The sequence below is a fragment of the Artibeus jamaicensis genome, unplaced genomic scaffold, assembly GCF_021234435.1.
Source record: "Artibeus jamaicensis isolate MK-2021 breed Jamaican fruit bat unplaced genomic scaffold, CSHL_Jam_final scaffold_474, whole genome shotgun sequence".
In the NCBI taxonomy this organism is placed as follows: domain Eukaryota; kingdom Metazoa; phylum Chordata; class Mammalia; order Chiroptera; family Phyllostomidae; genus Artibeus; species Artibeus jamaicensis.
In genome coordinates, this window is record NW_026522046.1 from 5,161,385 (window position 1) to 5,185,137 (window position 23,753).

General features: G+C 40.8%; 1 protein-coding gene and 1 pseudogene across 3 annotated transcripts in view; one reads left to right on the forward strand and one right to left on the reverse strand.

The window, feature by feature from the left end:
* The first annotated feature begins 4,481 nt into the window (after positions 1–4,481).
* The window catches only part of LIPH (lipase H), a 50,952-nt gene continuing 31,680 nt past the window's right edge, over positions 4,482–23,753 (forward strand). For all 3 annotated transcript variants that reach the window (XM_037131298.2, XM_037131300.2, XM_037131299.2), the window contains exons 1-2: positions 4,482–4,631; positions 23,269–23,636. In XM_037131298.2, the coding sequence (XP_036987193.2) occupies positions 4,583–4,631; positions 23,269–23,636 (417 nt within the window). In that variant the 5' untranslated portion in view covers positions 4,482–4,582. The remainder of the gene's footprint in view (positions 4,632–23,268; positions 23,637–23,753) is intronic.
* On the reverse strand, positions 12,441–17,963 carry LOC119038742 (protein arginine N-methyltransferase 1-like; annotated as a pseudogene).

Here is a 23,753-nt window from a genome sequence, read left to right on the forward strand (position 1 = left end):
ATGCTGGTCTTGAGAAGGCAGTCTCTCTTCAAAACGTTCTGTGCAGCACTCTGAATACAAGCAGTTACTGGAAGCGCTGGACCTACATTGATTTTGTGTAATACGGTGCTTGTAAGAAAGTCATGGTTTCTAGAACAAAGTAGTTCTATTCCATGAAAAATATTTCTTGAACTAGCTGGGTAGCTCAGTTGGTTAGAGCATCATCCTGATACACCAAGGTTGCCATTCTATCCCCAGTTAGGGCACATAGAAGAATCAACCAATGAATGCATAAATTAGTGGAAAAAATAATCGACTTTTTTCTCTCTTTATTCCACTTTCTCTAAAAATCAATAAATAAAAAACATTTTTAAAAACATACTAAACATTAAAAAAATACTTCTTGGGGCCAAAAAGTAGTATGCAGACATTTTCCCTCTTGTTTTGCAATAAAGTGCCCTCATAAATTATTCACATAGTAATGTTAACATAAGTATATTGTCTTATATATTTATGTTATTTATTATATTCATCTTTATTATTACATAATAGTAATATACTAACATATAACTAAGTGAACAAGAAGAAAGTTAGGTTCCCTCTCCCTTTTTTAAAAAATTTTATTTAGTTATTTTTCAAGTACAGTTTTTTTCCCTCTCCCTTGAAGATACCACCCAATATCCTAAGAGTGGCATACCAAGTTCTTTACAGCCTGTCTTCAAACTACTTTATCATCTCCCTATTCCCACATGCCAGACTCTCAGTCCACACTTCTTTTATGCTTCCAGGTCTGTTCCTTCTGCCTGGAATGCTGTTCCTCCACCCTCTTCACCGCACAAGCTCCTCCCAGTCTTTGGAACCCAGATCAAAAGGCATCTCCTATGTGGAGCTTTTTCAGTGGCATCTCTCTTCATTAATGAGTCTGTGTCCTTGAGGGAAGGAGCCATCTCCCATTTTTCCATTATTATCATTATTATTTAGATTTTATTTATTTATTTTTAGAGAGAGGGGAAGGGAGGCAGAAAGAGAGGGAGACAAACATTGATGTGTGGTTCCCTCTTGCACACCAGCCAGGGCTCCCTTATTTTTTTTTAAATGGAAGCTCAAGAATTGTTCAATAAGATAGAATGAAAAATGAAATAAGTATATGAATTTGGGGAAAGTCACCCTGATCTCCTTGTAGAATATTAATCAGGGAAACAGGCTTATCTTTCTAAACTTGGATCACAAGTGAGAGGTGGCAGGCTCACTCGGGTGAATGAGAAGCTAAAAGGAAGCTATAGTGAATCATATACCAGCTTGGAACCCTAGGCCAGGGCAGGAAGGGACATAGGTCACTTTTCTTGACTGTTGAAGCCAATAAGAATGATAAAACCATCTCCCAGCAATTCCATGCCTATTTTTCCTGCTCTTGGAAACTGGCCTACTTCCTCTACCCTCCTCTCTGTAGCAAGTGGTTTTTAGGTTTTTAAAGAAATCTAGTGCTGGCTGATGTTGCTCAGTGGGTTGAGTGCTGGCCTGCTAACCAAAGCTGTCACCGGTTTGGTTCCCAGTCAGGGAACATGCCTGGGTTGCAGGCCAGGTTCCCAGTAAGGGTGTGAGAGAGGCAACCGCACATTGATGTTTCTCTCTCTTCTTCTCCCTCCCTTCCTCTCTCTCTAAAAATAAAGAAATAAAAAAATATATATATAAAGAAATCTAGTACATAACACTAGATTGGAAATGAGGAAAATTGTGATATTCTTGAGTTGTGGCCATTTATCAGGGTCAGAGTATTGAGAAAATTGACCATTATTCACTCTTGACTATCTGATGAAAAATGAGGGAATGGTTTTCCTCAGAATACTTTTGACAAAGTGTTAACATTCAAATGATTATGAGTTGGCCATTAGAAAAACTTTTTAAAAAATATTTTATTTATTTATTTTTAAAGAGAAGGGAAGGGAGGGAGAGAGAGAAGGAGAGAAACGTCCATGTGCAGGTGCCTCTAACACAACCCTCACTGGGGACCCAGCCTGCAACCCAGGCACGTGCCCTGACTGGGAATGGAACTGGTGACCCTTTGGTTTGCAGGCCAGAGCTGAATCCACTGAGCCACACCAGCCAGGGCGGATAACTTTTATTTGGAAATAAATATAGGCTCACAGGAAGCTGCAAAAATTGTACAGGGATTTCCCATGTAGCCTTACAAAATTTCCCCTGATTTCAACATGTAGCTAGGATGCACTATTGAAACCAGAAATTGACTTTGGTACAATCCACATACCTTATTTAGATTTTACCAGTTTTACACACACTCATTTGTGTGTGTGTGTCTATGCGATCTTAATCATAGGTGTAGGTTCTCATAACCACCACCACAATTAAGCGATGGAATTACTCCACTTCAAAGACTCCTTGTACTACCTCTTCGTAACCACACCCATTTTCAGGTCTTCCCTTCCTCCTGCATCCTTTTAAAGGTTTTATTTATTTATTTTTTAATATATCATATTTTCCACTAACCCCCCAGAAAGGAGATGGGTTTTCCTATTGATTCTTGTGTTGTTTTAAATGCTGGCAATAGAAAGGAGCATGGGTCTAGGAAGTTAAGGGAAACTTCTATGTCCACCAGGGGGAAAGTCATCAATAGTAACCCAAAGATGTTAAAAGTGACACAAAGCCTACTCACGGAAATTATTTTTATTCCTGTAATTGGTTAGTTTCCAGGAAAATGTACATTAGTTCTGTGTAGATAAAACACATAGCATGGTTCTAAAACTGATCAGTGTTCAGAGAGTATTTATCGGGCAAGTGCACTGATCCAACAGGGAGCAGTGCATTCCACAGCCAGTTCCTAGGAGAACGTGAGGCAACTCTCCATTTGTTCCAGAGGACAGCTGTTTTCAAATTAGTAAAGCTTTTCTGCGACTGGAACAGTAAAAAAGCTAGCAGGTCACCTATTTGCTTTTCCTATTTATGTATCCCTAACTGCTTCTCCAAGCTGCACACAAAACACAAAAAATAAACCTAAAGTGCAGATTAAAGCCATTAACCTGAAACATCACACTGTAAGCCGCTTTCCATTCCTAAAATTTCAGCAATTCTCCACCAGATCCCTCTGCTCAGTATTGTGTAGCCCACCTTTTAAGGGGCAGAAAAGGTGCAGACCAGCTGGGTGATAACAATAGTTACCAAGTGGTGGGTGCACTTACTTTGGTAGTCAGCACTATGCCGAGAACTTCTGTTTACTCCATAAAATAACCCTGTGAGATGCCCTATTATCTCCATTTTACAGTTGAGAACACTAAGACTTAGAGAACTTAAATATTTTCCTTAAAGCCGCACGGCTAGTGACTGGAAGGGGTGGGATTAGAAACCAGGTCAGTTGACCAGCGCTAGAAAGTCTTGGCATTCATTAGGTCTGAGGCGTGACACAGAAATGTCTACAGAACGCTGTTTAAAGCCACCCGCCTCTCTCCCCTGCCCCGCCCCACCCCAGTAATTCTGATGCACTGATTCCCTGGGATGCATTGCTAGAATCTACTTTCTATAAGGAATTCCCTGCAAATTGGAGTGCTGATAACTTACAAACAGACCAGAGATACTTTTACTTCATAAACATGTGCTTCAGATAGACGATGCTAGGTGACTAGTGGCTTTTGCCTGCTTCTTTGGTTGAAAATCTATTCTTAAATTGTTTGTGTCTTTACTTATTATTTTCAAGCTCATCAGACCACCAGAAGTCTATGTGTTGCAAGCACTCTACCAGAAAGGGAATTACTGGTAAATCACCTTGTAGTTATGGAGCACGTGTTTGGTTACTTCCTGCAGTGAGGTGGGTGGATTCTGACATAGTCCTCTGAAGTCTTTGCATTTACTTTTCCTTTAAAAGAAGAAAGAGGAGAAAGAGAACAAGTAGCTAGATGGTAACTCTGGATAAGAAGAAATAAAAATAAAGGTATATAATACCACAAAAAGGTTTCCTTTAAAACTGGCTGGTGTAGCTCAGTGGATTGAGTGTGGGCCTGTGAACCAAAGGTTTCCTTTAATCTGAAGCATATTTTGGCAAATGTAGGTATATGATTAGACTTAATGAAATGTTCTTAATAAAATCTAAAGATTGCTCTATGAGGAATAAGAGTGCGAGTTAACATAAAAAGTAGCTTTGTATACACAGGCCAACAGAACACTAACTGAATTTATTTCATTCACAAGAACATGTGAGGAAAGTATTTCAATTCACTGAGCCATGCCAGCCAGGGCTAAGGAAAGTATCTCAAATCACACTTGATTTCAACACACAAGCTGAAGGACTAATAAACCGCCCACAAAGAATGAACCTATTTCGAACTCGTCATTCTGCAAATATGTACTATTATACTAAGATATGCTTGAAATTGCGTAAGATGGAGACATATCTGACCTTTTATTGAAAAGAGGAGGAGTCAAGTATCCTGAAAGGGCCGGACCCGCCTGTAGTCCCTCCGGAACTTCCTGCTGTCACTACAGGTCTGCCTTAGTTATCTGATCTGTCTCAGAGCAGAGCTCTCAGTTGAAACTCGAAGGCTCTGGGAAAGAAATCACTCTTGTGAGTGTGCCACACACTCTCTCCAGTTTCCACATGCTGGTATTGTACTTCTTCGTCAGTTTGTTGTGCCTGGCGAGATCAGGTAAGTCATTTACTGAATGGTTTCCTTAAGTTTTCAATAAACATTGCTAGTATTAATGTCATTTGGCATGTTATCATCCCAGTTTCTTAATGTAGTTTTAAGTTTCAACCAGTCATTTTTAAGAAAGAAGATAGGGATTAAATAAATTTTGTAATTCTGAAAAAAATTATTTTTTCTCAGCAATAAAAGAAACTCTTATTCCTTTGAATTAATTTGTTCCTCTCAGGTACAAAAATTAAATATGTTGAAAATCTAGAATAATGTTCTTCATAGTTAAAATTTCTTTGCCCTTGCACTTCTATGAAATAAGATTATTTATTTTCTGGAAATTTTAAATTTTATTTTATTAGAAGATCTAATATATAGAGGATAGGTTTTTATAGCATTTGTGCATTGAGGGTTTATTTAAATTGCTCTTACAGAAAAACATAATTTTTATGTACGTAAACTCCTTAGAATGGTGCTTGGCATATAGATAGCTTAAAAATTATTAATCATAATTAAGAAATAAAAATTAAAACAGTAACAAAAATAAACTGAAAAGCTTTTTTAAAAAAAGATTTTATTTACTTATTTTTAGAGAGCAGTAAGTAAAGGGAGGGAGAAAGAGAGGGAGAGAAACATCAATGTGTGGTTACTTCTCATGTGACCCCACCAGGGACCTGGTCCGCAACCCAGGCTTGTGTCCTGATTGGGAATCAAACTGGTGACCCTTTGGTTCCCAGCCCGTGCTCAATCCACTGAGCTACGCCAGTCAGGGCAAGAAGCTTTTTCAAAAACTCAACATCTCTCAGTATTTTTAGGAATCCAGTTCTTTTTCACACAGGTTATGATAATGTGGTACAATTTTTATGAGGGAAAATATATTTTAGGATCCATAAAAGTGTTCATGCCCTTTGAAGTAGTAAAACAACTTTTAAAAGAGAAAGAGCTTAAATACAAAGATGATTCTGTTATTTATAACACCTTGAAACTTCATATAGCAGAGGTGTACCTACATACAGGAATGGGTTAGGTAAAACTAAACTTTTAACAATGTTAAAGTCATGTATGTGTACCTGTAAATAAAGTTTAGACGGGAAGTAGAAAAATTAAAATGGTTGTATTAGAATTTCAGGCTTAGAAATAAATGTGCTGTTTGCTCAACCCCTCCACCCCTCCAATCGCAGCCTCCCAACTTAGTCCCCTCCCCTCCAGCTGTCAGCCTGCTCTCTCTGAGTCTGTCTCTATTTTGCTTATTAGTTCATTTTGTGAATCAGATTTCACATATGAATGAAATTATGTGTACTTGTCTTTCTCTGACTGGCTTATTTCACTTAGCATAATGCTCCCTGTCACAAACGGTAAGATTTCCTTATTTTTATAGATGAGAAGTATTCCACTGTGTAAATGTACCATAGGTTTTGTATCCGCTCATCTACTGATGGGCACGTGGGCTGCTTCCAAATCTTGGCTATTGTAAGTAATGTTGTAAAGAACATAGGGAGCACGTGTTCTTTCGAAATAGCATTTCGGGTCTCTCTGGACGTATTGTGGAATCACTGGGCCAAGGAATAAATAGTTCTTACTTTGTGCTTTTGAAGTTGATTTAACAGTAAATGAAAATTTTACTAGTGATGATATTTTTAATGGAGAATAAACATTATAAAATGTGTTTATCATTTTTTTTAATTTTAAAAACGAACATAAATTTAAGGGTAGCTTAAGGAGAGAGGGAGCTAATCATAACACAAAAACCTGATGATTTGTGGTGACCTCTTCCAGTCTTCCGTCATATATGTCTATTTGCAAAGTAGGAATTTGATTTTTTAAAAGATTTTATTTATTTATCTTTAGAAAGGTAGGGAAGGAGAGGGGGAGAGAAATATCAATGTGTGGTTGCCTCTCTTGCATCCCCCGCTGGGAACTGGCTGACCACCCAGGCGTGTGCCCTGACTGGGAATCGAACCGCAATTGTTGGGTTTGCAGGCCTGCGCTCAATCCATTGAACTACACCAGCCAGGGCAGAATTTGATTTTTTTGTGACCTGACTTTTTACTTAATTACCTCATTAGTAAAGTCTTGTTTTAAATAGATTCCAAGACTCACCTCTGCATGATAGAATCTACACAGACAGTGATACACAATATACTTCTGTAGCTAAAAGAAAAAAGTACAGTTATAGCTGTAAGCTAAATCTGGACTTCTCAGTATTTGCAAAACCATGAACTGGGAAATTCCATGGGGAAGTGAACTAAATAATATGTATCTGATAGCAGAAATTATTAGTCACTTTTTGCTTTTGCCTTGTTTGCCTTGTAGATCAAAAATTAGCAAGTGTTAGGATGTGATTCAGAAATCCCAAGGATACAAGTCTTTCAATTTGGGAGATTTGTTGTTATTCTAGCCTCTATAAAACCATCATGGGAATGTTGGCCATAATTTTACCAATGTACACAGCAGAAATTTCTCGGAAATTTGTTAGGAAAGCAGAGACTTTCCTCCAAGACATCCAGGCTCAGGGGGTCTGGTGTGAGATCCTAAAATATGCATCTTTAGTAAACCCTCAAGGTTTTTCAGCAACAGGTGGTCCAAAGAACACAGCTGATAAGTACTGCTTTAAATTAAGGCCATTGCCCTAAATGTTTCTTAAAGTTACTGTTATCAATCTTTGGCTTATGGTAACTTGTGTAAAACTAAGTAGATATTTTCCTAGGGAAAATAGCTTAGTGCTAAACACGGAGAATATTTCCTAGGATACTGGAAATCCTTTCCAAGTGATTTATAATTCTGCGTGTGTGACTCATCCTTCTCAAACACAAAAGCAGAGGTGAGTGAGGGGGTGGGGTGTGAATGCACGTACTTTGCATATGATTAAGAGAAGAGAGTGAAGAAACCTGGCATCGGATTTGTTTTCTAAATTGTATCCTAAAGAAATATAAGCCAGGGGTTAAAAGTAGAGATATCACTCCAGCCAAGACAGCATTTTGCCCATAAGCTTCTTGCTTGCCTGCACCCCCCCACCACCCCCACCCCTTACTCCCGTGGAGATGGGGGGTGGGGTGCAGGGGAGGAAGGGAAACAACTGATATTTCCTGGCCAGCAATAAATGTTTCACATTCTAGCTCAGGACAGGTTTTTAATGCCAGTGTAAGGTGGTCCTCTGCACAAAAGTATACACTGAGGTGTTTTTTTTTTTAACTTTATTTTTAGAGAGAGGGAAAGGGAGGGAGAAAGACAGAGAGAGAGAGAGAGAGAGAGAGAGAGAGAAACATTGATGTGTGAGAGACACATAGATCAGTTGCCTTTCGCATGCCCCTAACTGGAGACCCAGCCTGTAACCCAGGCATGTGCCCTGACTAGGGATCCAACCGGCAACCCTTAGGTTTGCAGGCCTACACTCAATCAATCCACTGAGTCGCACCAGCTAGGGCTTCTTTTCATATTTAAAAAATCAAGTAGAATTTCATGGCAGTGACATGTCACCTCCCCCTTCTAATTTCTCTTAAAAAATGAAGTCTAACTTACTTTCTAATTTCTCCAAGGCAAACTTTGTGGCCTAAAGAGATTTTTATTTCTGAAACTTTTAGAAATTCCTTCAGAAAAGTGTTTTCAGGCAAGCGTAAGAGTGTACTCAGTGTGGGTTACTAGAAACATCTCACCTCCATCAATTAACATTGGTGAACTGTGTCCTAAACACTGACTAGCATTCATTGCCCAGCATGTAGAATACAGGACAAAGCATCTCTTAATCTTGGTCTGAATCTCAGTAAATATTTTCAGGCAGCATTGAGCTGGTATACCTGACCTTGGACTTCTCTTCTAAAGAAGGTATTAGCACACATCTGCGTCATATTTGCGGGTGGTGGGGAATGATAGCTAGCTCAAGCACACCTTGGAACCCAAAACTTGAACTACAAAGTGTGAGCCAGAGCCGTGCTTTCTTTACTTCCTGTCTGGATACTGTGCATCAAGGTTAAACTAGGTGGAATTTCACGGCTGTCACTTGGGTTTGGAAGTTAGTGGACTAAAGGTAACCAACTGTGGGTCTGAGAGAAACTGATGTTTTCAATTTTAATAACTTGACTCAGCCACTTGGGTGGTATAAAATGAACCTACCTCTGCTTATTGACTCTCATAGAGTGTCCGAACTTTCTCTCTTCTTGTGTATACTCAACACTTTCTTCATCAGTGGGTTATTTCTGTCTGCAACTCCATCACCTTCCTGGATGTGAATGAGGTGTTTCCTATTTCCGTAGAAGTTTTTCCCCAGTCAAAAATGTGAGGCCCTGGTTGGTGTGGCTCAGTGGATTGAGTGTAGGCTGCGAACCAAAGGGTTGCTGGTTCAATTCCCAGTCAGGGCACATGCCTTGGTTGCAGGCCAGGTCCCCAGTGGGGGCCACGTGAGAGTCAACCACACATGGATGTTTCTCTCCCTCTCTTTCTCCCTCCTCTCCTCTCTCTCTAAAAATCAATAAAATCTTAAAAAAAAAGAAATGTGGGGAATGTTATCAGTTCTTCCAAAAGCAGGTAGAAACCAGAAGGCCAGGACTGAGGGTGGACACTAAAGCAGCACATGCAGCTTTGTTAGTGTCAGGGCGGCGGCGAGTCTGTGAGGACAGAGCAAAGGCTCCTTCGCAGGGTCCGTCCAGGGCTGTCAGTGCTTAGTCTCATCTCAGGGACCGTCTGTCCAACTGCGACTCATGAAATGAATCAACCTTGGGAAACAGTGGTCTCTTTTCTGGGTTGTCTTTTAGAGAAATATAGCTGGCGGTTAAAAGCGGAGATGTTCTTCCAATCAGAGGCTGTTTTGTCCATCCAACCCAATTTTCTCTGGCAAAGAGAGAACAAAATAACAATTCTATTTAGTCACTAAGCCTGAGAATGAAAGTAGTAATTTATTTTTGCATGAATAGGTACAAACCCTCCTCCCAAACAGAGTGACCATGGTGTGGGGCTTTATTTACCCTTCCAGTGACAGAAATGGAAGTCCGTCAACCTCAGTCTCCAAGGGGAAAGAAAACAAATTAGAAAATTGAGACCCTGTTTTGATTTGGACAGAAAAAGTAACATTTCTGCCCAGTCACTTTCAAAAGACTTTTCATTTTTTCACCCTGATCTTTCCATGAAAATATGAAATTATAGGAACATTTTTTGTTTGTTTTTATTGAGCTATAATTCACATAACTTTCAATTCACCCATTTAAAATGTACAATTCAATGGGGCTTTTGTTGTATATTCACATCACCAATTTTAGAACATTTTATGACTTCAAAAAGGAACCCAGTACCTTTGACTATTGCACCCTAATCTTCCTATCTCTTCCCATATCCCAGCCCAATGCAACCACTAGTTTGCTTCTTGCCTATATAGATTTAACTATTCTAAACACGTCGTATGAATGGAATCACATAATATGTGTTTTGTGTGTTCGTGTGTGTATGAGACTGGCTTTCACTTATCAAATTGTTTTCAAGATTTATGCTTCTTGGCCTTGGCTGGTGTGGCTCAGTGTACTGAGTGCTAGCCTGTGAACCAAAGGGTTGCTGGTTTGATTCCTGGTCAGGGCACATGCCTGGGTTGCGGGTTGAGTCCCCAGTAGGGGGCATGCAAGAGGCAACTACACACTGATGATCTCTCCCTCTCTTTCTCCCTCCCTTACCCTCTCCCTAAAAATAAATAAATAAAATCTTTTAAAAAAAGGATTTATCCTTCTTGTAGCATATGGAACCATATTTGTTAACTAAAAGGTCTTTAAATAGCAAAAAAAAAAAAAGAAAGAAAGAAAGAAAAAAATTCTGCTTGAAATAACAGCAACAAAACACCTGTCTAGTCAACATTCTAATTACAAGACAAAGAATGGGTTTTTTTCAGGTCATTTAATTGAAATTAAAAGAAATTTTAATTTCTTCCTATATTTATTTTTTTGGATTTGGGTTGTCTTTTCTTATAAGACAACCAAATTGGAAATTTGTTTACCTGAATAGATGCCTCTTAATCTTTTCCAATCAGCTGGCTTGCAGATCTTAGAATTTTGTGTCCAAAAGGAATGCTTGAGCTTAACTGAGTCTGTAAGGAATGAGGAACCCACCTCTCACTTTAATATGAGCAAACCGATGGCTCAGACAGGCTATTTGTTTCACCTCGTTCGTGCCAGAGCAGAACCAAGTCCAGTTCAATGGCCAGGTTGAAGTGAGGCACTGCCACCCGTATACTGGCTAATACGATTTCCCTTTTTCCAAAGTCCTTCCATAATGATGGAAGAAAAGGAATTAATACTTACTGAGCACTTGCTTTATATCAAATCCCACACTAAGCGATTTTGCTTCTATTATTTCATTTAGTCTTCATAACCCTATGAAGATCAATGGTATCATTAAGACAACTTATCGTTAACATTATCAACAATTACTGATCTTTTAGCATTTACTGTGTTCCAGGTAACGGTTGAGATAATTCATAGACATTATCTCTCACTCTGACAACAGCCCTGGCAGGAGGCCTGGGGTCAGTGTGAGGCAAGTGAGGCACTCACAGGGTATGAAACTTAAGAGGGAAGGGATGGCAAGATAAATTACGTATATTTATAATTTTAATGCAATAAAAATGATTTATTATTTCTCATGATATCTTAAAACAATATTTGAATGATACTTTTAAAATTACTTATTTATTGATTTTTAGTGAGAGAAAAGCATCAATTTGTTGTTCCACTTATTTATACATTCATTGATTGATTGTTTTTAAATTTAGTTTTTAATCCTCACCCGAGGACATGCTTATTGATGTTAGAGAGAGAGGAAGGCAGGGAGGGAGAGAGGGATACCTAGGTATGTGGCCTGGCCAGGAATCGAAACTGTGGCCTTTCAGTTTATGGGACAATGCTTCAACCAACTGAGCCACACCAGCCAGAGTCATTGATTGATTCTTGTATGTGCCCTGATAGGGGATGGGACCCACAAACTTAGTGTTTCAAAAGGCTCTAACCAACTGAGCTACTCAGCCAGGACCTAAATGATACTTTAATATAATTTAACACTTTAATGTAATGATAATATGAATATTATTAATAAGGCACAGTAAAATGCATTATTTTAATAATGCATAATAAATTATCTGCATACATAATATTCTAACACAATGTTTTTATCTATTTATTTCCCAGCTGAGAATTTACTGGCATAAATGTAACCATATAAAAGCATAAGTTATGCCCTGGCTGGTGTGGCTCAGTGGATTGAGCACTGACTGGGAACCAAGGGGTCTCCGGTTCAATTCCCAGTCAGGGCATGTGCCTGCGTTTCAGGCCAGGTCCCAGTGGGGGCCACATGAGAGGTGACCACACATTGATGTTTCTCTCCCTCTTTTTCTTCCTTCCTCTCCCTCTCAAAATAAATACATTTAAACACAAATTTTTAATTTTTTAAATTTATTTATTTATCTTTAGAGGGGAAGAGAGGTAGAGAGGGAGAGAAATATCCATGTATGGTTGTCCCTCGTGGGTCCCCTGCTGGGAACTGGCCCACAACCCAGGCATGTGCCCTGACTGGGAATCGAACCTTGATCCTCTGGTTCACAGGCCTGCGCTCAATCCACTGAGCTATACAAGCCAGGGCTTAAACAAAATTTTTTTTAAAAAAATCATAAGTTATGAAAAACACAGTCACCATGTGGCCTCCTATCAACCTCCCCATTCCAGGCCCAGGCCCCTAAAACCCTCTTCTAAAGCAGGGAGAGCAAGAGGGAGCCCAGAAACCTCCTAAAAAGACCACAGCCCCTGGGTCTGTGCAGGGCCCTCCCAGCTGGGGTGGGAGAAACCAGGCCCCGTCTCAGCATGTCTGGTAGTTGGTGGAGCAGGACAGCTCGCACAGCTGGGCCCTGAAATCCAGGTCAGTGGTGAAGTCCAGGCCTGTGTTATTGGCACTGGGCCGTGTGCCAGTGGTGCCAAAGACCTCCTCACCAGTCTTTACTGTCAGGTACCCCTCCGGGTAGACCACCTTCTGCTTCCAGCGTGTGTATGGGGACTCGGGGCTGGTGGAGAAGCTGGGCCTCTTGTGGCAGCAGGTGAACTCCACATTGAAGCAGGCCACCAGGGCATGCACGTAGTCATTCCGCTTCACTCGAAGGGAGAAGGGAGAGGTGAAGGTCAGGTCTTCCACCTTCACAGTGTAGATGTCCACCTTCTTTATGAGGCAGGCCTTGGTGACCAGGTGCTTGGGGTCCACCACATCTACCGGGAGCTCCTTGATGGCCACGTCTTTGATGCAAGACATGTCAAAGCTATACACATTCTCCTACCAGTGGTCTTGAAGTCTTTGTATTGCTGGCCCTCCATGGCTGTTGTGTACGCTGTTCTACAGCGTGGCTCCAACAGGGAAGATGAGGCCATTGGGCGCCAGCCATTCATCTTGGGCCTAGAGCACGGTGTTGAGCACTGGCGCATAGAGGAGACAGTGGCCCATCCACTCAACAATGATGACACCAACCTTCTTCACCAGAGGCTCCACCTCCTCTTACCTTCCCCTTGATGATGGTCACCACGTGGTCTCACTTGTCGGCATTGACGATCTTCACCGCATAATCAGAGGCACTGGAATGCTTGATCCGGATGACCTCGTGGACCTGGCCTTGGTAGCAAACATGTGGAGAATCCCTTGTCTGAGCCCACGTCCTTCTCCTTGAAGAGGTGCAGGTTGTGAAACATGGAGCTGCGGTCAGTGAGGGTGTGCACCTTGTCTTCCAGCATCTCCTCGTGGGTGTAGGAGTCAACGTAGTGATCTTTGGACGTCACGTCTTCAGGTTGGGCTTCTTGCTGCTTTCTGCTTGGCCACAAAAGACCTCCATGATGCAGCTGGTGGCCTCCGCGGCCGTCATCTTCACCCTTTGGCTACTCCTGGAGCCACTGAGACCACCCCCACCCCAATGCAACATTTTAAAAAGATGAAAATCAATGCAAATAAGTCCATGATGGACAAAATATCAAAATTCTAAATAAAGATAGATGGTTTGTTTTACAATTTTGAGTTATTGTGCATTAGGAAAAGCCCTTTCTAATCAGCAGCCATTCCTGAGCCCATGCCACCTTCATTTCCTTGGTGGATGGTTTATGGGAGTTGACAATGGTGCATGAACAGATTGAATAGTGAGAAGGAGCACATCTGCAGTCTTTATTTATTTACTTATTTTAGAGCTTTTATAAACTTTTTACACTTGGTTGAAAACATAGGAGGATATATATATAGTGTTCTTCTTTTGCTTCCGGCTCAGTTTGCCTCTGGAAATGCTGTGTAACAGATTGTTATTATGACGATTTTACACATGGGAAACTGAACCCAGATGAGTTAGGTAATTTCATCACTAGAGGTCGCATAGCTAGTGGGCAATGGCGTTGAACCTCAGACCTAGGTCTGACTCCAAAACCCGTGCTCTTTCTAAAATCATGTTGCATTTTTGTTTATTAGACCATTTTTCTGGAAGTAGGCAGATAGTAACTATTTTCAGCTTTATGGGCCATTAACCCCTCAGCTCTGCCTAATAGTAAGGAAGCAGCCAAAGGCAGTACACAAATGGGCATGGCTGGGATTTGGCCCATGGGTGACCATGCATTTGATTTTAACAAAACATCTCGGGCACAAATATGTTATCTTTGAAGTTGTTATGGCCAAGTTTCCCTGATATCCTAACTTGGATATGTTTCATTCAATGTAACAGAGGGAAGACAATAAATGCTAATCAGGCCTGATCTACATAGCAGTCTGAATTCCCCATTGGATGGGAGACATCACACATCCCATTGTAATTTTCCACTCACTTGTCAACAGGAAATGGCATTTCAGAGTGATTGAATTTCAAAGTAGTATGAAAAGGAAAGGCAAACTTTCTCCTGTTTCACACAAACTCTGATAGAGAGATGAAGCTTTAGAAACCAGTTTAACATGTTCTGTGTTTATTCAGTTTGGCTCTGTTGATGCTAACCCTTAGCAAACTGACTTTAACAAAACAAATAATAACCAAAAGGAGATTTGCTTTCTAAAGGCATACAAATAGTTAATCATTTTAGTAATACCAACATAATGGAGAACTTAAAAACTATATTTATGAGAGTGAGGCAATTTAACACATTTGCTATTCCCAAATATTTAGTTCTTGCACGCTCTCCAGATTACCTGAGAATTTAGGGTTCAGCGAGACAAGTTCCCGTGTGAGGTGCTGGGAACACTGGACAAAAACATAACACAGTGCCTGCCCTCAAGGAGCTTAAACTAATTTGTAATAGGGCCCAAAATAAGGAAAATTTCATGTTTCCTTAAAATGTTATTCTGACACAAAAGGGTTAATAATCCCAGGCAATTTTAAACTAAGAGGAGCAGAAATAGAATGTATACCCCATTTTGTTTGCATATTATTTTCTGAGCCTTGTCATCTGCAGATACATATTTTTGCAGGTATATTTTGATGTGCTTTGTCATAATGCACATGTCATTTCATACTCCATTTATTTAATTTATTTTTTGTAAAGATTTTACTTATTTATTTTTAGAGAGAGAGGAAGGGAGAGAGAAAGAGAGGGAGAGAAACATCAATGTGTGGTTGCATCTCATGCACCCCAGCTGGGGGCCTGGCCCACAACCCATTCATGTGTCGTGACTAGGAATTGAACTGGTGACCCCTCGGTTTACAGGCCAGCACTCAATCCACTGAGCCATACCAGCCAGGGCCATTTATTTTATAAATATCACATCATACACTGTTTTTAGTATTCATATGAGTCATTCTGAATGGCTAAGTATGTTAACAAGTTGATATTTATTCAGGAAACAGTTATTAATGCCAACTCTGAGCCAGGCCCCATTCTTGGCAATACAACAATGTAACACAACAATGGATTAACAGACAACGAGATCATTTATCTTGGACCTTTTGTGCTAGAGGGGGAAATTACTTTAGAATAAGGAAAGAATGCTTCAGGTATGTGGTATGAGGAAAGCCAGTAACATTTAAGGTGAAACTCTCAAGTGTAATTCAATACAAGAAGAAAGTAGAATAATGTCTGTAAATCCTGGGGGAAAGAATATTGTTCAAAGTCAGGTCATCATTTAGGCCAAGGAATTCATTTTCAGGTATGAATGAACTTAGGAAATACATTATTCACTATCAGCTCTTCTTGAAAAGAGAGCAAGAGCTTTTCACCCAGGGGCAAATGGAGAAGGCTAGGAAAGGGACTCACTGTAAGCAGTGGTTGTGTACCTTATAGTAAAACTGCATAACCGGGGAATTATGCATGATGCCCAAAGATAATTTTTATACACAGTTCATTCATTATTCATGGTAGTTATGTTCTATAAATTCACCGCAAACGCTGGGTTAGCGAATACTGGACCTTGGTTCCTAGGGGAAATACTGGGCTATCTTCCCAGGGGCCTCTGGTTATGTTTTTGTTGACTGATCAATACATAATCTTATTTTATGTGCATTTCTGTTTAAAGACACCTAATTTAATATATATTTTGATTCATAAACATTGATCTCACAGCTGACAACACTATAACTCATGCTTGAACAACGCGTATCTAACCTGTATTTTTTTTATAAGGCACCCCACAACCTTCTTGAGTTTAAGAACACCACACAGAAAAAAACCCCCAAACAAACAAACAAACAAACATTAGACAGCATGTAAGGATTAGGCTTGGCAGCCATTTAAAACAGAAAAGTCAGCCCTGGCTGGTGTGGCTCAGTGGACTGAGTGCTGGCCTGCAAACCGAGAGGTCACCTGTTTGACTCCCAGTCAGGACATCACGTGCCTAGGTTGTGGGCCAGGTCCCCTGTTGGGGGTGTGCAAGAGACAACTGGTCAGTATATCTCTCACACATTGATGTTTCTATCCCTCTCTCCCTCCCTTCCCCTCTTTCTAAAAGTAGATAAATAAAATCTTGAAAAAGAAAATCAGTTAGAAAAAGCACAAGAAGCAGAAACATGTAGCAGTAGGTAGACAGTGAAAAAGGTGTTTTTTATGAGAGTTGAAATAAGAAGGCGGAGGGTCACGTTTGACCTCAGCTGAGAGAGGAAGTGGGGGCAACTCAAAGTTTTTGCCGCTTTGCAAATGTCTGTGAGTAACCACAAAAGCACCTCGAGTATTGATTTCAGGGTGTACAAGTAAAGGTAGCGAGTAGGTAAACTCATAAATACGAAATCCACAAAGAGGATTGACTGTATTTTGACAACGGGAACAAAAATCCTGTTTGTGTGAGTGTGTGTACTGCTGGAAGGTGTCACGGCGATTATGTGACAGTTGAAATGCCTTAATTTTCTCATCTTTCTTGGTAGGAATAAGGAGATACAACAGATTCAGTTGTATCTCTCTGTGATTGATACATCATTATAGAAGCTTAAATATTTATTGTTAAACTAAAAAAGGAATTGCCAGATGAGCTAAAAATAATTTTACAATTAATAAAACTCAGGAGGTAGAAGTCAGGTTAGTGAGGACAAATATTGAGTGTGCTAATGCCCTCATCATGTGTAACAGAATCACTAGATATTTTTTCAAGATACGAAAGCAGAGGTGAGGTTTATAAAGTGTTTTGACAAAGGTCAGCAGCAGGACGCAGGGCAGAAGTCGGCAATATGCTCCATAACAGTCTGGGACAGAGTTTCCTCAGGCCCCACAAATCGTTGCTAGGGGTTCACACTGGTGGCTGATTAAGTCAGAATAAACATACCTAAGTTCGGAGCAGTTCTGCATAGTCTACTTTTGGCCAGCAGTCCACACATTTACATTCAATGAAACTGAAATATAAAAATTTCATACAAAGTTATAAAGGTTAATACCAAAAGAATTAAAGCAGGCTATACACTTCACAGTATGAGAAAGACTACATAAATGAAACTGGCAATCCCTATAGCAGAAGATAGCTATAGAAACCAAGAAAGCACTAAAATGAAAAAATACAGCATTACAGTATTAAATCCAGTTGTGTCAGTTTGGGTCCTCCAGGAAGCAGACACCAAGATCGAATAGGACATGCAAAGGATTTACTGAAGGAAATGCGCCTGAAGGATAAAAGGTGGGGGTGGGGCGGGAAGGAGGAGGCAGAGAGAGCCTTCCCACAATGATACAGGTCCGACATCCGAGAAAGGAGTGGGGGAAAGGAGGGGCTGGGTAGGACGATCTTCAGCACAGTTCTGAGACTGCTTCAGCTAGGCCGATGGGGAGTCCCTGAGCCAAAGTCACCTGTTACGGGAATCCTACGTGAGGCAGGAATGGCCTGCCTGGCTCCAATACCCCAGGGTGGTCAGTCACCGGCTGGGAGCAGCCCAGGGCAGGGATGGCTTCAGCGAGAACGTGGACCATCCTGGAGGCACAGTGAGCTTCACTGCATTCCGTGAGGAGGTGTCCGGAAGGCAGAGCTGAGTCAGGCCCTTTTGTGGCCTTCACACCAGCTGTATCTGTTGTGCCAGTAAATGTGAGCTTATCTTTTTTTTTTTTTTAAGGCTCTCAGATTGGGTCATAAAATAAAACCTAGCTAGATGCTATATGTGAGACCTCCTAAAGGGATTCCAAGGTTTTATTTTATTTATTTATTTTTTAAGATTTTATTTATTTATCTTTAGAGGGGGAAGGGAAGGAGAGAGGGAGAGAATATCAATGTATGGTTGTCTCTCCTGAGTCCCCTGCTGGGCACTGGCCTGTAACCCAGGCATGTGCCCTGACTGGGAATCGAACTGCGACCCTCTGGTTTGCAGGTCCGCACTCAGTCCACTGAGCTACACCAGCCATGGAAAGGATTCCCTGGTTTAAAAAGGATAAAAACATGCTGGGCAAATGCTAACAATAAGTAAAAGCCAAGTTACGGCTTTACTGTCATTGGGTGGAATTTAAGGCAAATAAAACACATAATGAAAAAGCATATAATTCTAGAAACATTATGTGTAGTTAATAAAAGTAAAAACCTATGAAACTGAAATGTAATCGTTCGGGAAACTTGAATTTGCCCCTCAGCGTGACGTTCCACTTTGCAAAGGAAATGCTCCCTTGTTGGTATTCAGATGCGTTATTTCCGGGTGATAAGACAACAGCATTCCCAATTCCCAGACCAGGCCACACTCCCTAGTTAAATTCTCATTGTACACCATAGCTCTCTTACATGGCTTGTGTCACAGGTTGCAGTTTTTTACTTATTTGTGTGTTTTATTGCATTACTTGCCCGAGTCCCCCTTGGGAATACCATCTGATGCAGAACTTAATGTGGAGCAGACTCTTGTTGAATGAACTGTATGTGTCCTCTGAGGGTGGGAGATAATACATGTCAAGCTGTTGTAACATTTCGCACTGAAGAGAGGAACTAGGAAAGTCTGTTTTTTACCCAGTACTTGCAATGGACTTTTCCAGAGCACAATGCCATTACAAAAATAACTAGGACACTTAAAAATATGTGATATTCGAGTGGTTCTTTCAAATGAAAAATAAGAATTCATTTGTACTGCTCCCTACCTTTCACTAACTTTGTATTTTTAAGGACTTCTAATAAAGACTGAGCAAGTCAAAGAGGTTGCTCAAGCCGTTCTATAGACGTGAAAGTTGGCAGCTGCTGCTGGTAAATAGCTCAGGCCCAAACTTCATGAGTCTTCTCTGAGTCTTCCGAGGACTCAGATATGTGCCTTTAGACACACTGGCTCAATATTACTCATTCGCCTCAAAATAAACAGACATAATAAACAGCTCCCTTCTCTGGAAGGGAATTTCTCTTTCCCCCAGTAAGAACCCATTCATAATTACCTCCACTGCATTCCTCTCTTGGCAGGTAGACAGTAAGTGAAAGATAACATAATTCCCCCAGGCTCTGGTGAGTCAGCCCCACAACCTGGAACAAAACCTAGGTTTACTGATGGCGAAGACCAAAGTCCGAGAGGCTCAGCCCTACCTTCCCTGCAACACCGCTTGTTCCATAAAGTGACTAAACAGTAAATTATTTACTCTGGGTCTTGCTCTACAAGCACCACAAGTTTCAGTCCAGGCTCTCCGGGCGCATGCAATCCGTGGGAAGAGAGAACAAAAGGGGCCAGCAGATGGAGAACATATTCACACAGATGGAGAAGTTCTGACACCTAATGCCCAGAACAGTGTCTGCAGTTAACAAAACTGTATTGTATACTTGAACTTCGCTGAGAGAGTAGATCTTAACTCTTATCACCACACATACACACACACACAAAGGTAAATACGTGAGGTGAAGGATGTGTTAACACAAAGCCTTAATGTGGTAATCATTTCACTATGATATATATACACATATGTATATATATATAAAATCATCACACTGTACACCTTAAATTTACACAGTGTTATCTGTCAATTATATATTAATAAAGCTTGGGGGTAAAGATAGTATATTATGAGCACGCCTCACTGCACATGCTACTTGACAGTGTAGAGTAAAAGGAGGAATGTGTAAGTTTGGGGCTCACTATTTTCTAGGGTCAGGAATCTACGAGCTTCCTTAATTTTTTAATCTTCTGTTTGAGTTCTAGCTCATTCTACTCTAGAACTTCACTGACTCCTGAGTAGCAGAGCCTTTGCAAGAAGTTTCAGATAAGAGTGTAGGTGAGTGGATCCAGGCAATTAAGAAAGGGCATAGACCCCAGGAGAAGGCCACTCTGAGGCTCAGAATCAGGCGCTGCAATTTCTGTGCAAGTGTAGCTCCACTGAGAATAGGGGCCCAAGGCAAATGGTTCCTGAATTCCTGTTGGAGGAAGTCAGAACAGACGTGGCCCCGGGCACTCTTGTCTTATGTTGGCTGGTTGGGAGTGAACAGTCTTCCCCTCCTGTCCCCTCCCCCTGAGAATGGCCATCACAGGTCTTTGTCCATGCTCCAGAATGTCCTGAAGGACCATCTCCAGCTTGCAGCCAGGGATTGTTTGTTTATCCACTTCACCTCCTGCTTGGCTGTTTTCTCTCTGCCAAGCCGTGTGTGGGAAAGTAGGTCACAACATGGTTTAAAATAATTCTTACAATTAAAAGTACAACACAGCCTTCCCAATCATTGTATCACTGTGTTATTACCAATGTTGAGCAGAGGTTTGTTTTTAACTGTTATTTGGTCATGGTTCTTGAGCAATGCCTTATATAACTTTGCAAAAGTAACACTCTCATTACCTACGGATTCCTAAGCCCTTTCTTCCACCACCTCTTTTGTCTTGCAACATGATCTTTAGTTCATTTCTAACTCCTTATTCCCTTTCAAGCAGATGCCTTTAGCATTCTCATCTACTTTTGCTTTCTGGTATCAGAATCAGAGTCTCCCTCTTGCTTTATGTGAGTACATGTGTTGCTGATATGGTCCTGTCCCTTTAATTTAAGCTTTTTATTTGGAAATAATTTTAAACTTGCAGAAAAGCTACAAGAGTAAACACACAGAGCACCAGTAATGCTTTGCACAGATTCACCTATTGTTAGTATTTTTCTACATATGCTTTATCATTTGTTATCTCTCTACCCCCAATGTATTTTCTGAACTATTTGAGACTAAGTTGGACATTTACTTATAAATACTTCAGTTGTATTTCCTAAGAATTAGAATTTTTCTCTTATCTAACCATATATGATTTTCAACTTCAGTTAATTTAACATTATACCAAACTTCTATCTAATTTAGTGTCCAAATCCCAATTTTGTCAATGACCCAATAATTTCTTATATAGTATTTTCCTCTTCCATTACAGGATGCAGTCTAAGGCCAGATATTGCATTTATTTATCCTGTCTCTTTAATCTCTTTGAATCTAGAACATTACCCCAGCCTTTGTTTGTCATTTATGATATTGACCTTTTTTAAGGAATAGATTATTCCTTGTTTTGTGTTTGTCTGGCTTTCCCCTCGTGGTTAGATTCGGGTTATGCACCCCTGGCTGAAACACTGCACCGGTGAGGCCATGGCCTTCTCCTTGCATTACAGCTAGAGGGGCATGCTGTCCATCTGCCCCTCCCTGGTGGTGCTCGTTTGAATAACCTAGTCAAGCTGTTGTTCGGTTTCTCTACCATACATTACTGCTTTTCCCTATTCACTGGTAAGCAATCTGCGGGAGACTGTTTAAGCCCATACACATATGCTCCTCCTCAGAACTCGCCCCCCTGTTGGTCCAGTATCCATTGATGATTCTTGCCTAACCAATCTTTACATTTTTAAAAGATTTTATTTATTTTATTTTTCGAGAGAGGAAAAAGGAGGGTGAAAGAGGAGAGAAATGTTGATGTGCAAGAGATACATCAGTCAGTTTCCTCTTCATGCCCCCAACTGGGGGCCTGGCCCTCAACCCAGACATGTGCCCTGACTGGGAATTGAACCATTGACCTCTTGGTTCCCAGGTTGGTGCTCAATCCACTGAGCCACAGCAGCTGGGACCAATTACTAATTTTTTAGCATTTACTGTGTTCCAGGTAACGGTTTAGATAATTCATAGACATTATCTCTCACTCTGACAACAGTCCTGTCAGGAGGCCTGGGGTTTGTGTGAGGCAAGTGAGGTACTCACAGGGTATGAAACTTGAGAGGGAAGGGACAGTAAGATAAATTATGTATACTTATAATTTTAATGCAATAAAATGATGTTTTATTTCTCATGATGTTTTAAAGCAATATTTCAATGCTACTTTAAAATTTTTATCTATTGACTTTTAGAGAGAGAGAGTAATGATTAGTAGCTACTCCAGCTTTCACGCCACATTTACCAGTTGGCATCCAGCAGTGTTCTGGAAGTAAGAGTCCTCCTCTTGCCTATTTATTTGAAATATGGATTCCTAATTTTTTCCAAAGGCCTATATACTTCATTAATGTCCTTAGTTATTAAATTATCCCAAATCTGGAGAGTGGAAACCCCTTGAACCTGGCTCCTGTATCCTTGGGACATGTTTTTAAATATTCCCTTACTTGCTGCAGTGACAAGATGCTCCAGGCTCATCTGTGCTGTCCCCTCCCCATCCCTAACTTCTGTTCTAAGGCCATCCTTAGAGCCTGTTTAGAAGGAGGAATGTTTGAAGGTGATGCTCTGAGTAGCAAAGAAGGAGAGGGTCCCAAAACGCCATTGTGGTCAACAGTTTCAGATGCAACTGGATGGCTCATGGCAGGCACATCACATTCTCCACTGCCATCTTAGGCAGGTGCTCTGGACAAGGAGAGAGGCGCTTGGACCGCGTAGTTTCAGTTACTGAGTCCTCTACTTCATGCTGGGATCAGTGAGAAATACAGAAGATTATAAGACACCATTCCAAGGAGACTGTGGTCTAACAGGATAGACATACATGGACCGAAACACCCATAGCACACCCCCGAAAGTGTTTTCACTGTGCTGTCAATGAGGCCCATAAGGAAGTTTGGGGAGTTTTGGGATGAGGAACCGTTCTTAAAGCTGGGAGAAGGCTTCACTGAGGTGACTTTTGGGGTTAGATCTTGAAAGAGGTAGAATTTGAAAAGACGGTTTTCCTGTTGAAAAGTTGCTATGTATGAACCCTGAATCAGGTAATTACTTTGCAACTTTATGCAACTAGCTCTTGCCCCTCACTAGATGCTGTAAGTAAGGCACATAGAACTCCAGGGAGTATAGGACATGACGTCCAGCTCAGGAAAGAACTGTCGTGATGCCATCTAATTTTTGTTTTCAGGTACAGATGAAACATGTCCTTCATTCACCAAATTGAGCTTCCACAGCGCAGTGGTTGGTACGGGATTAAATGTGAAGTTGATGCTCTACACAAGGAGAAACTTGACCTGCGCACAAATTGTCAACTCCACATTTTTGGGGAACTTGAACGTAACCAGGAAAACCACCTTCATTGTCCATGGATTCAGGCCAACGGGCTCCCCTCCAGTTTGGATAGGGGACTTAGTAGAGGGTTTGCTCTTTGTAGAAGACATGAACGTGGTTGTTGTCGATTGGAATCGAGGAGCTACAACTATAATATACAACCATGCTTCTAGTAAGACCAAAAAAGTAGCAGCAGTCTTGAAGGAATTTATCGACCAAATGTTGGTAAGGGAGAATTCTCTTAGATGATTCAGGGCTAAATTGAAACTGGTCCGTTTTCTGAAGAGTTAGAGCCAAGACACACCTGCAGTGACCAGGGGACTCTTTTGCAGATCCAAGTAA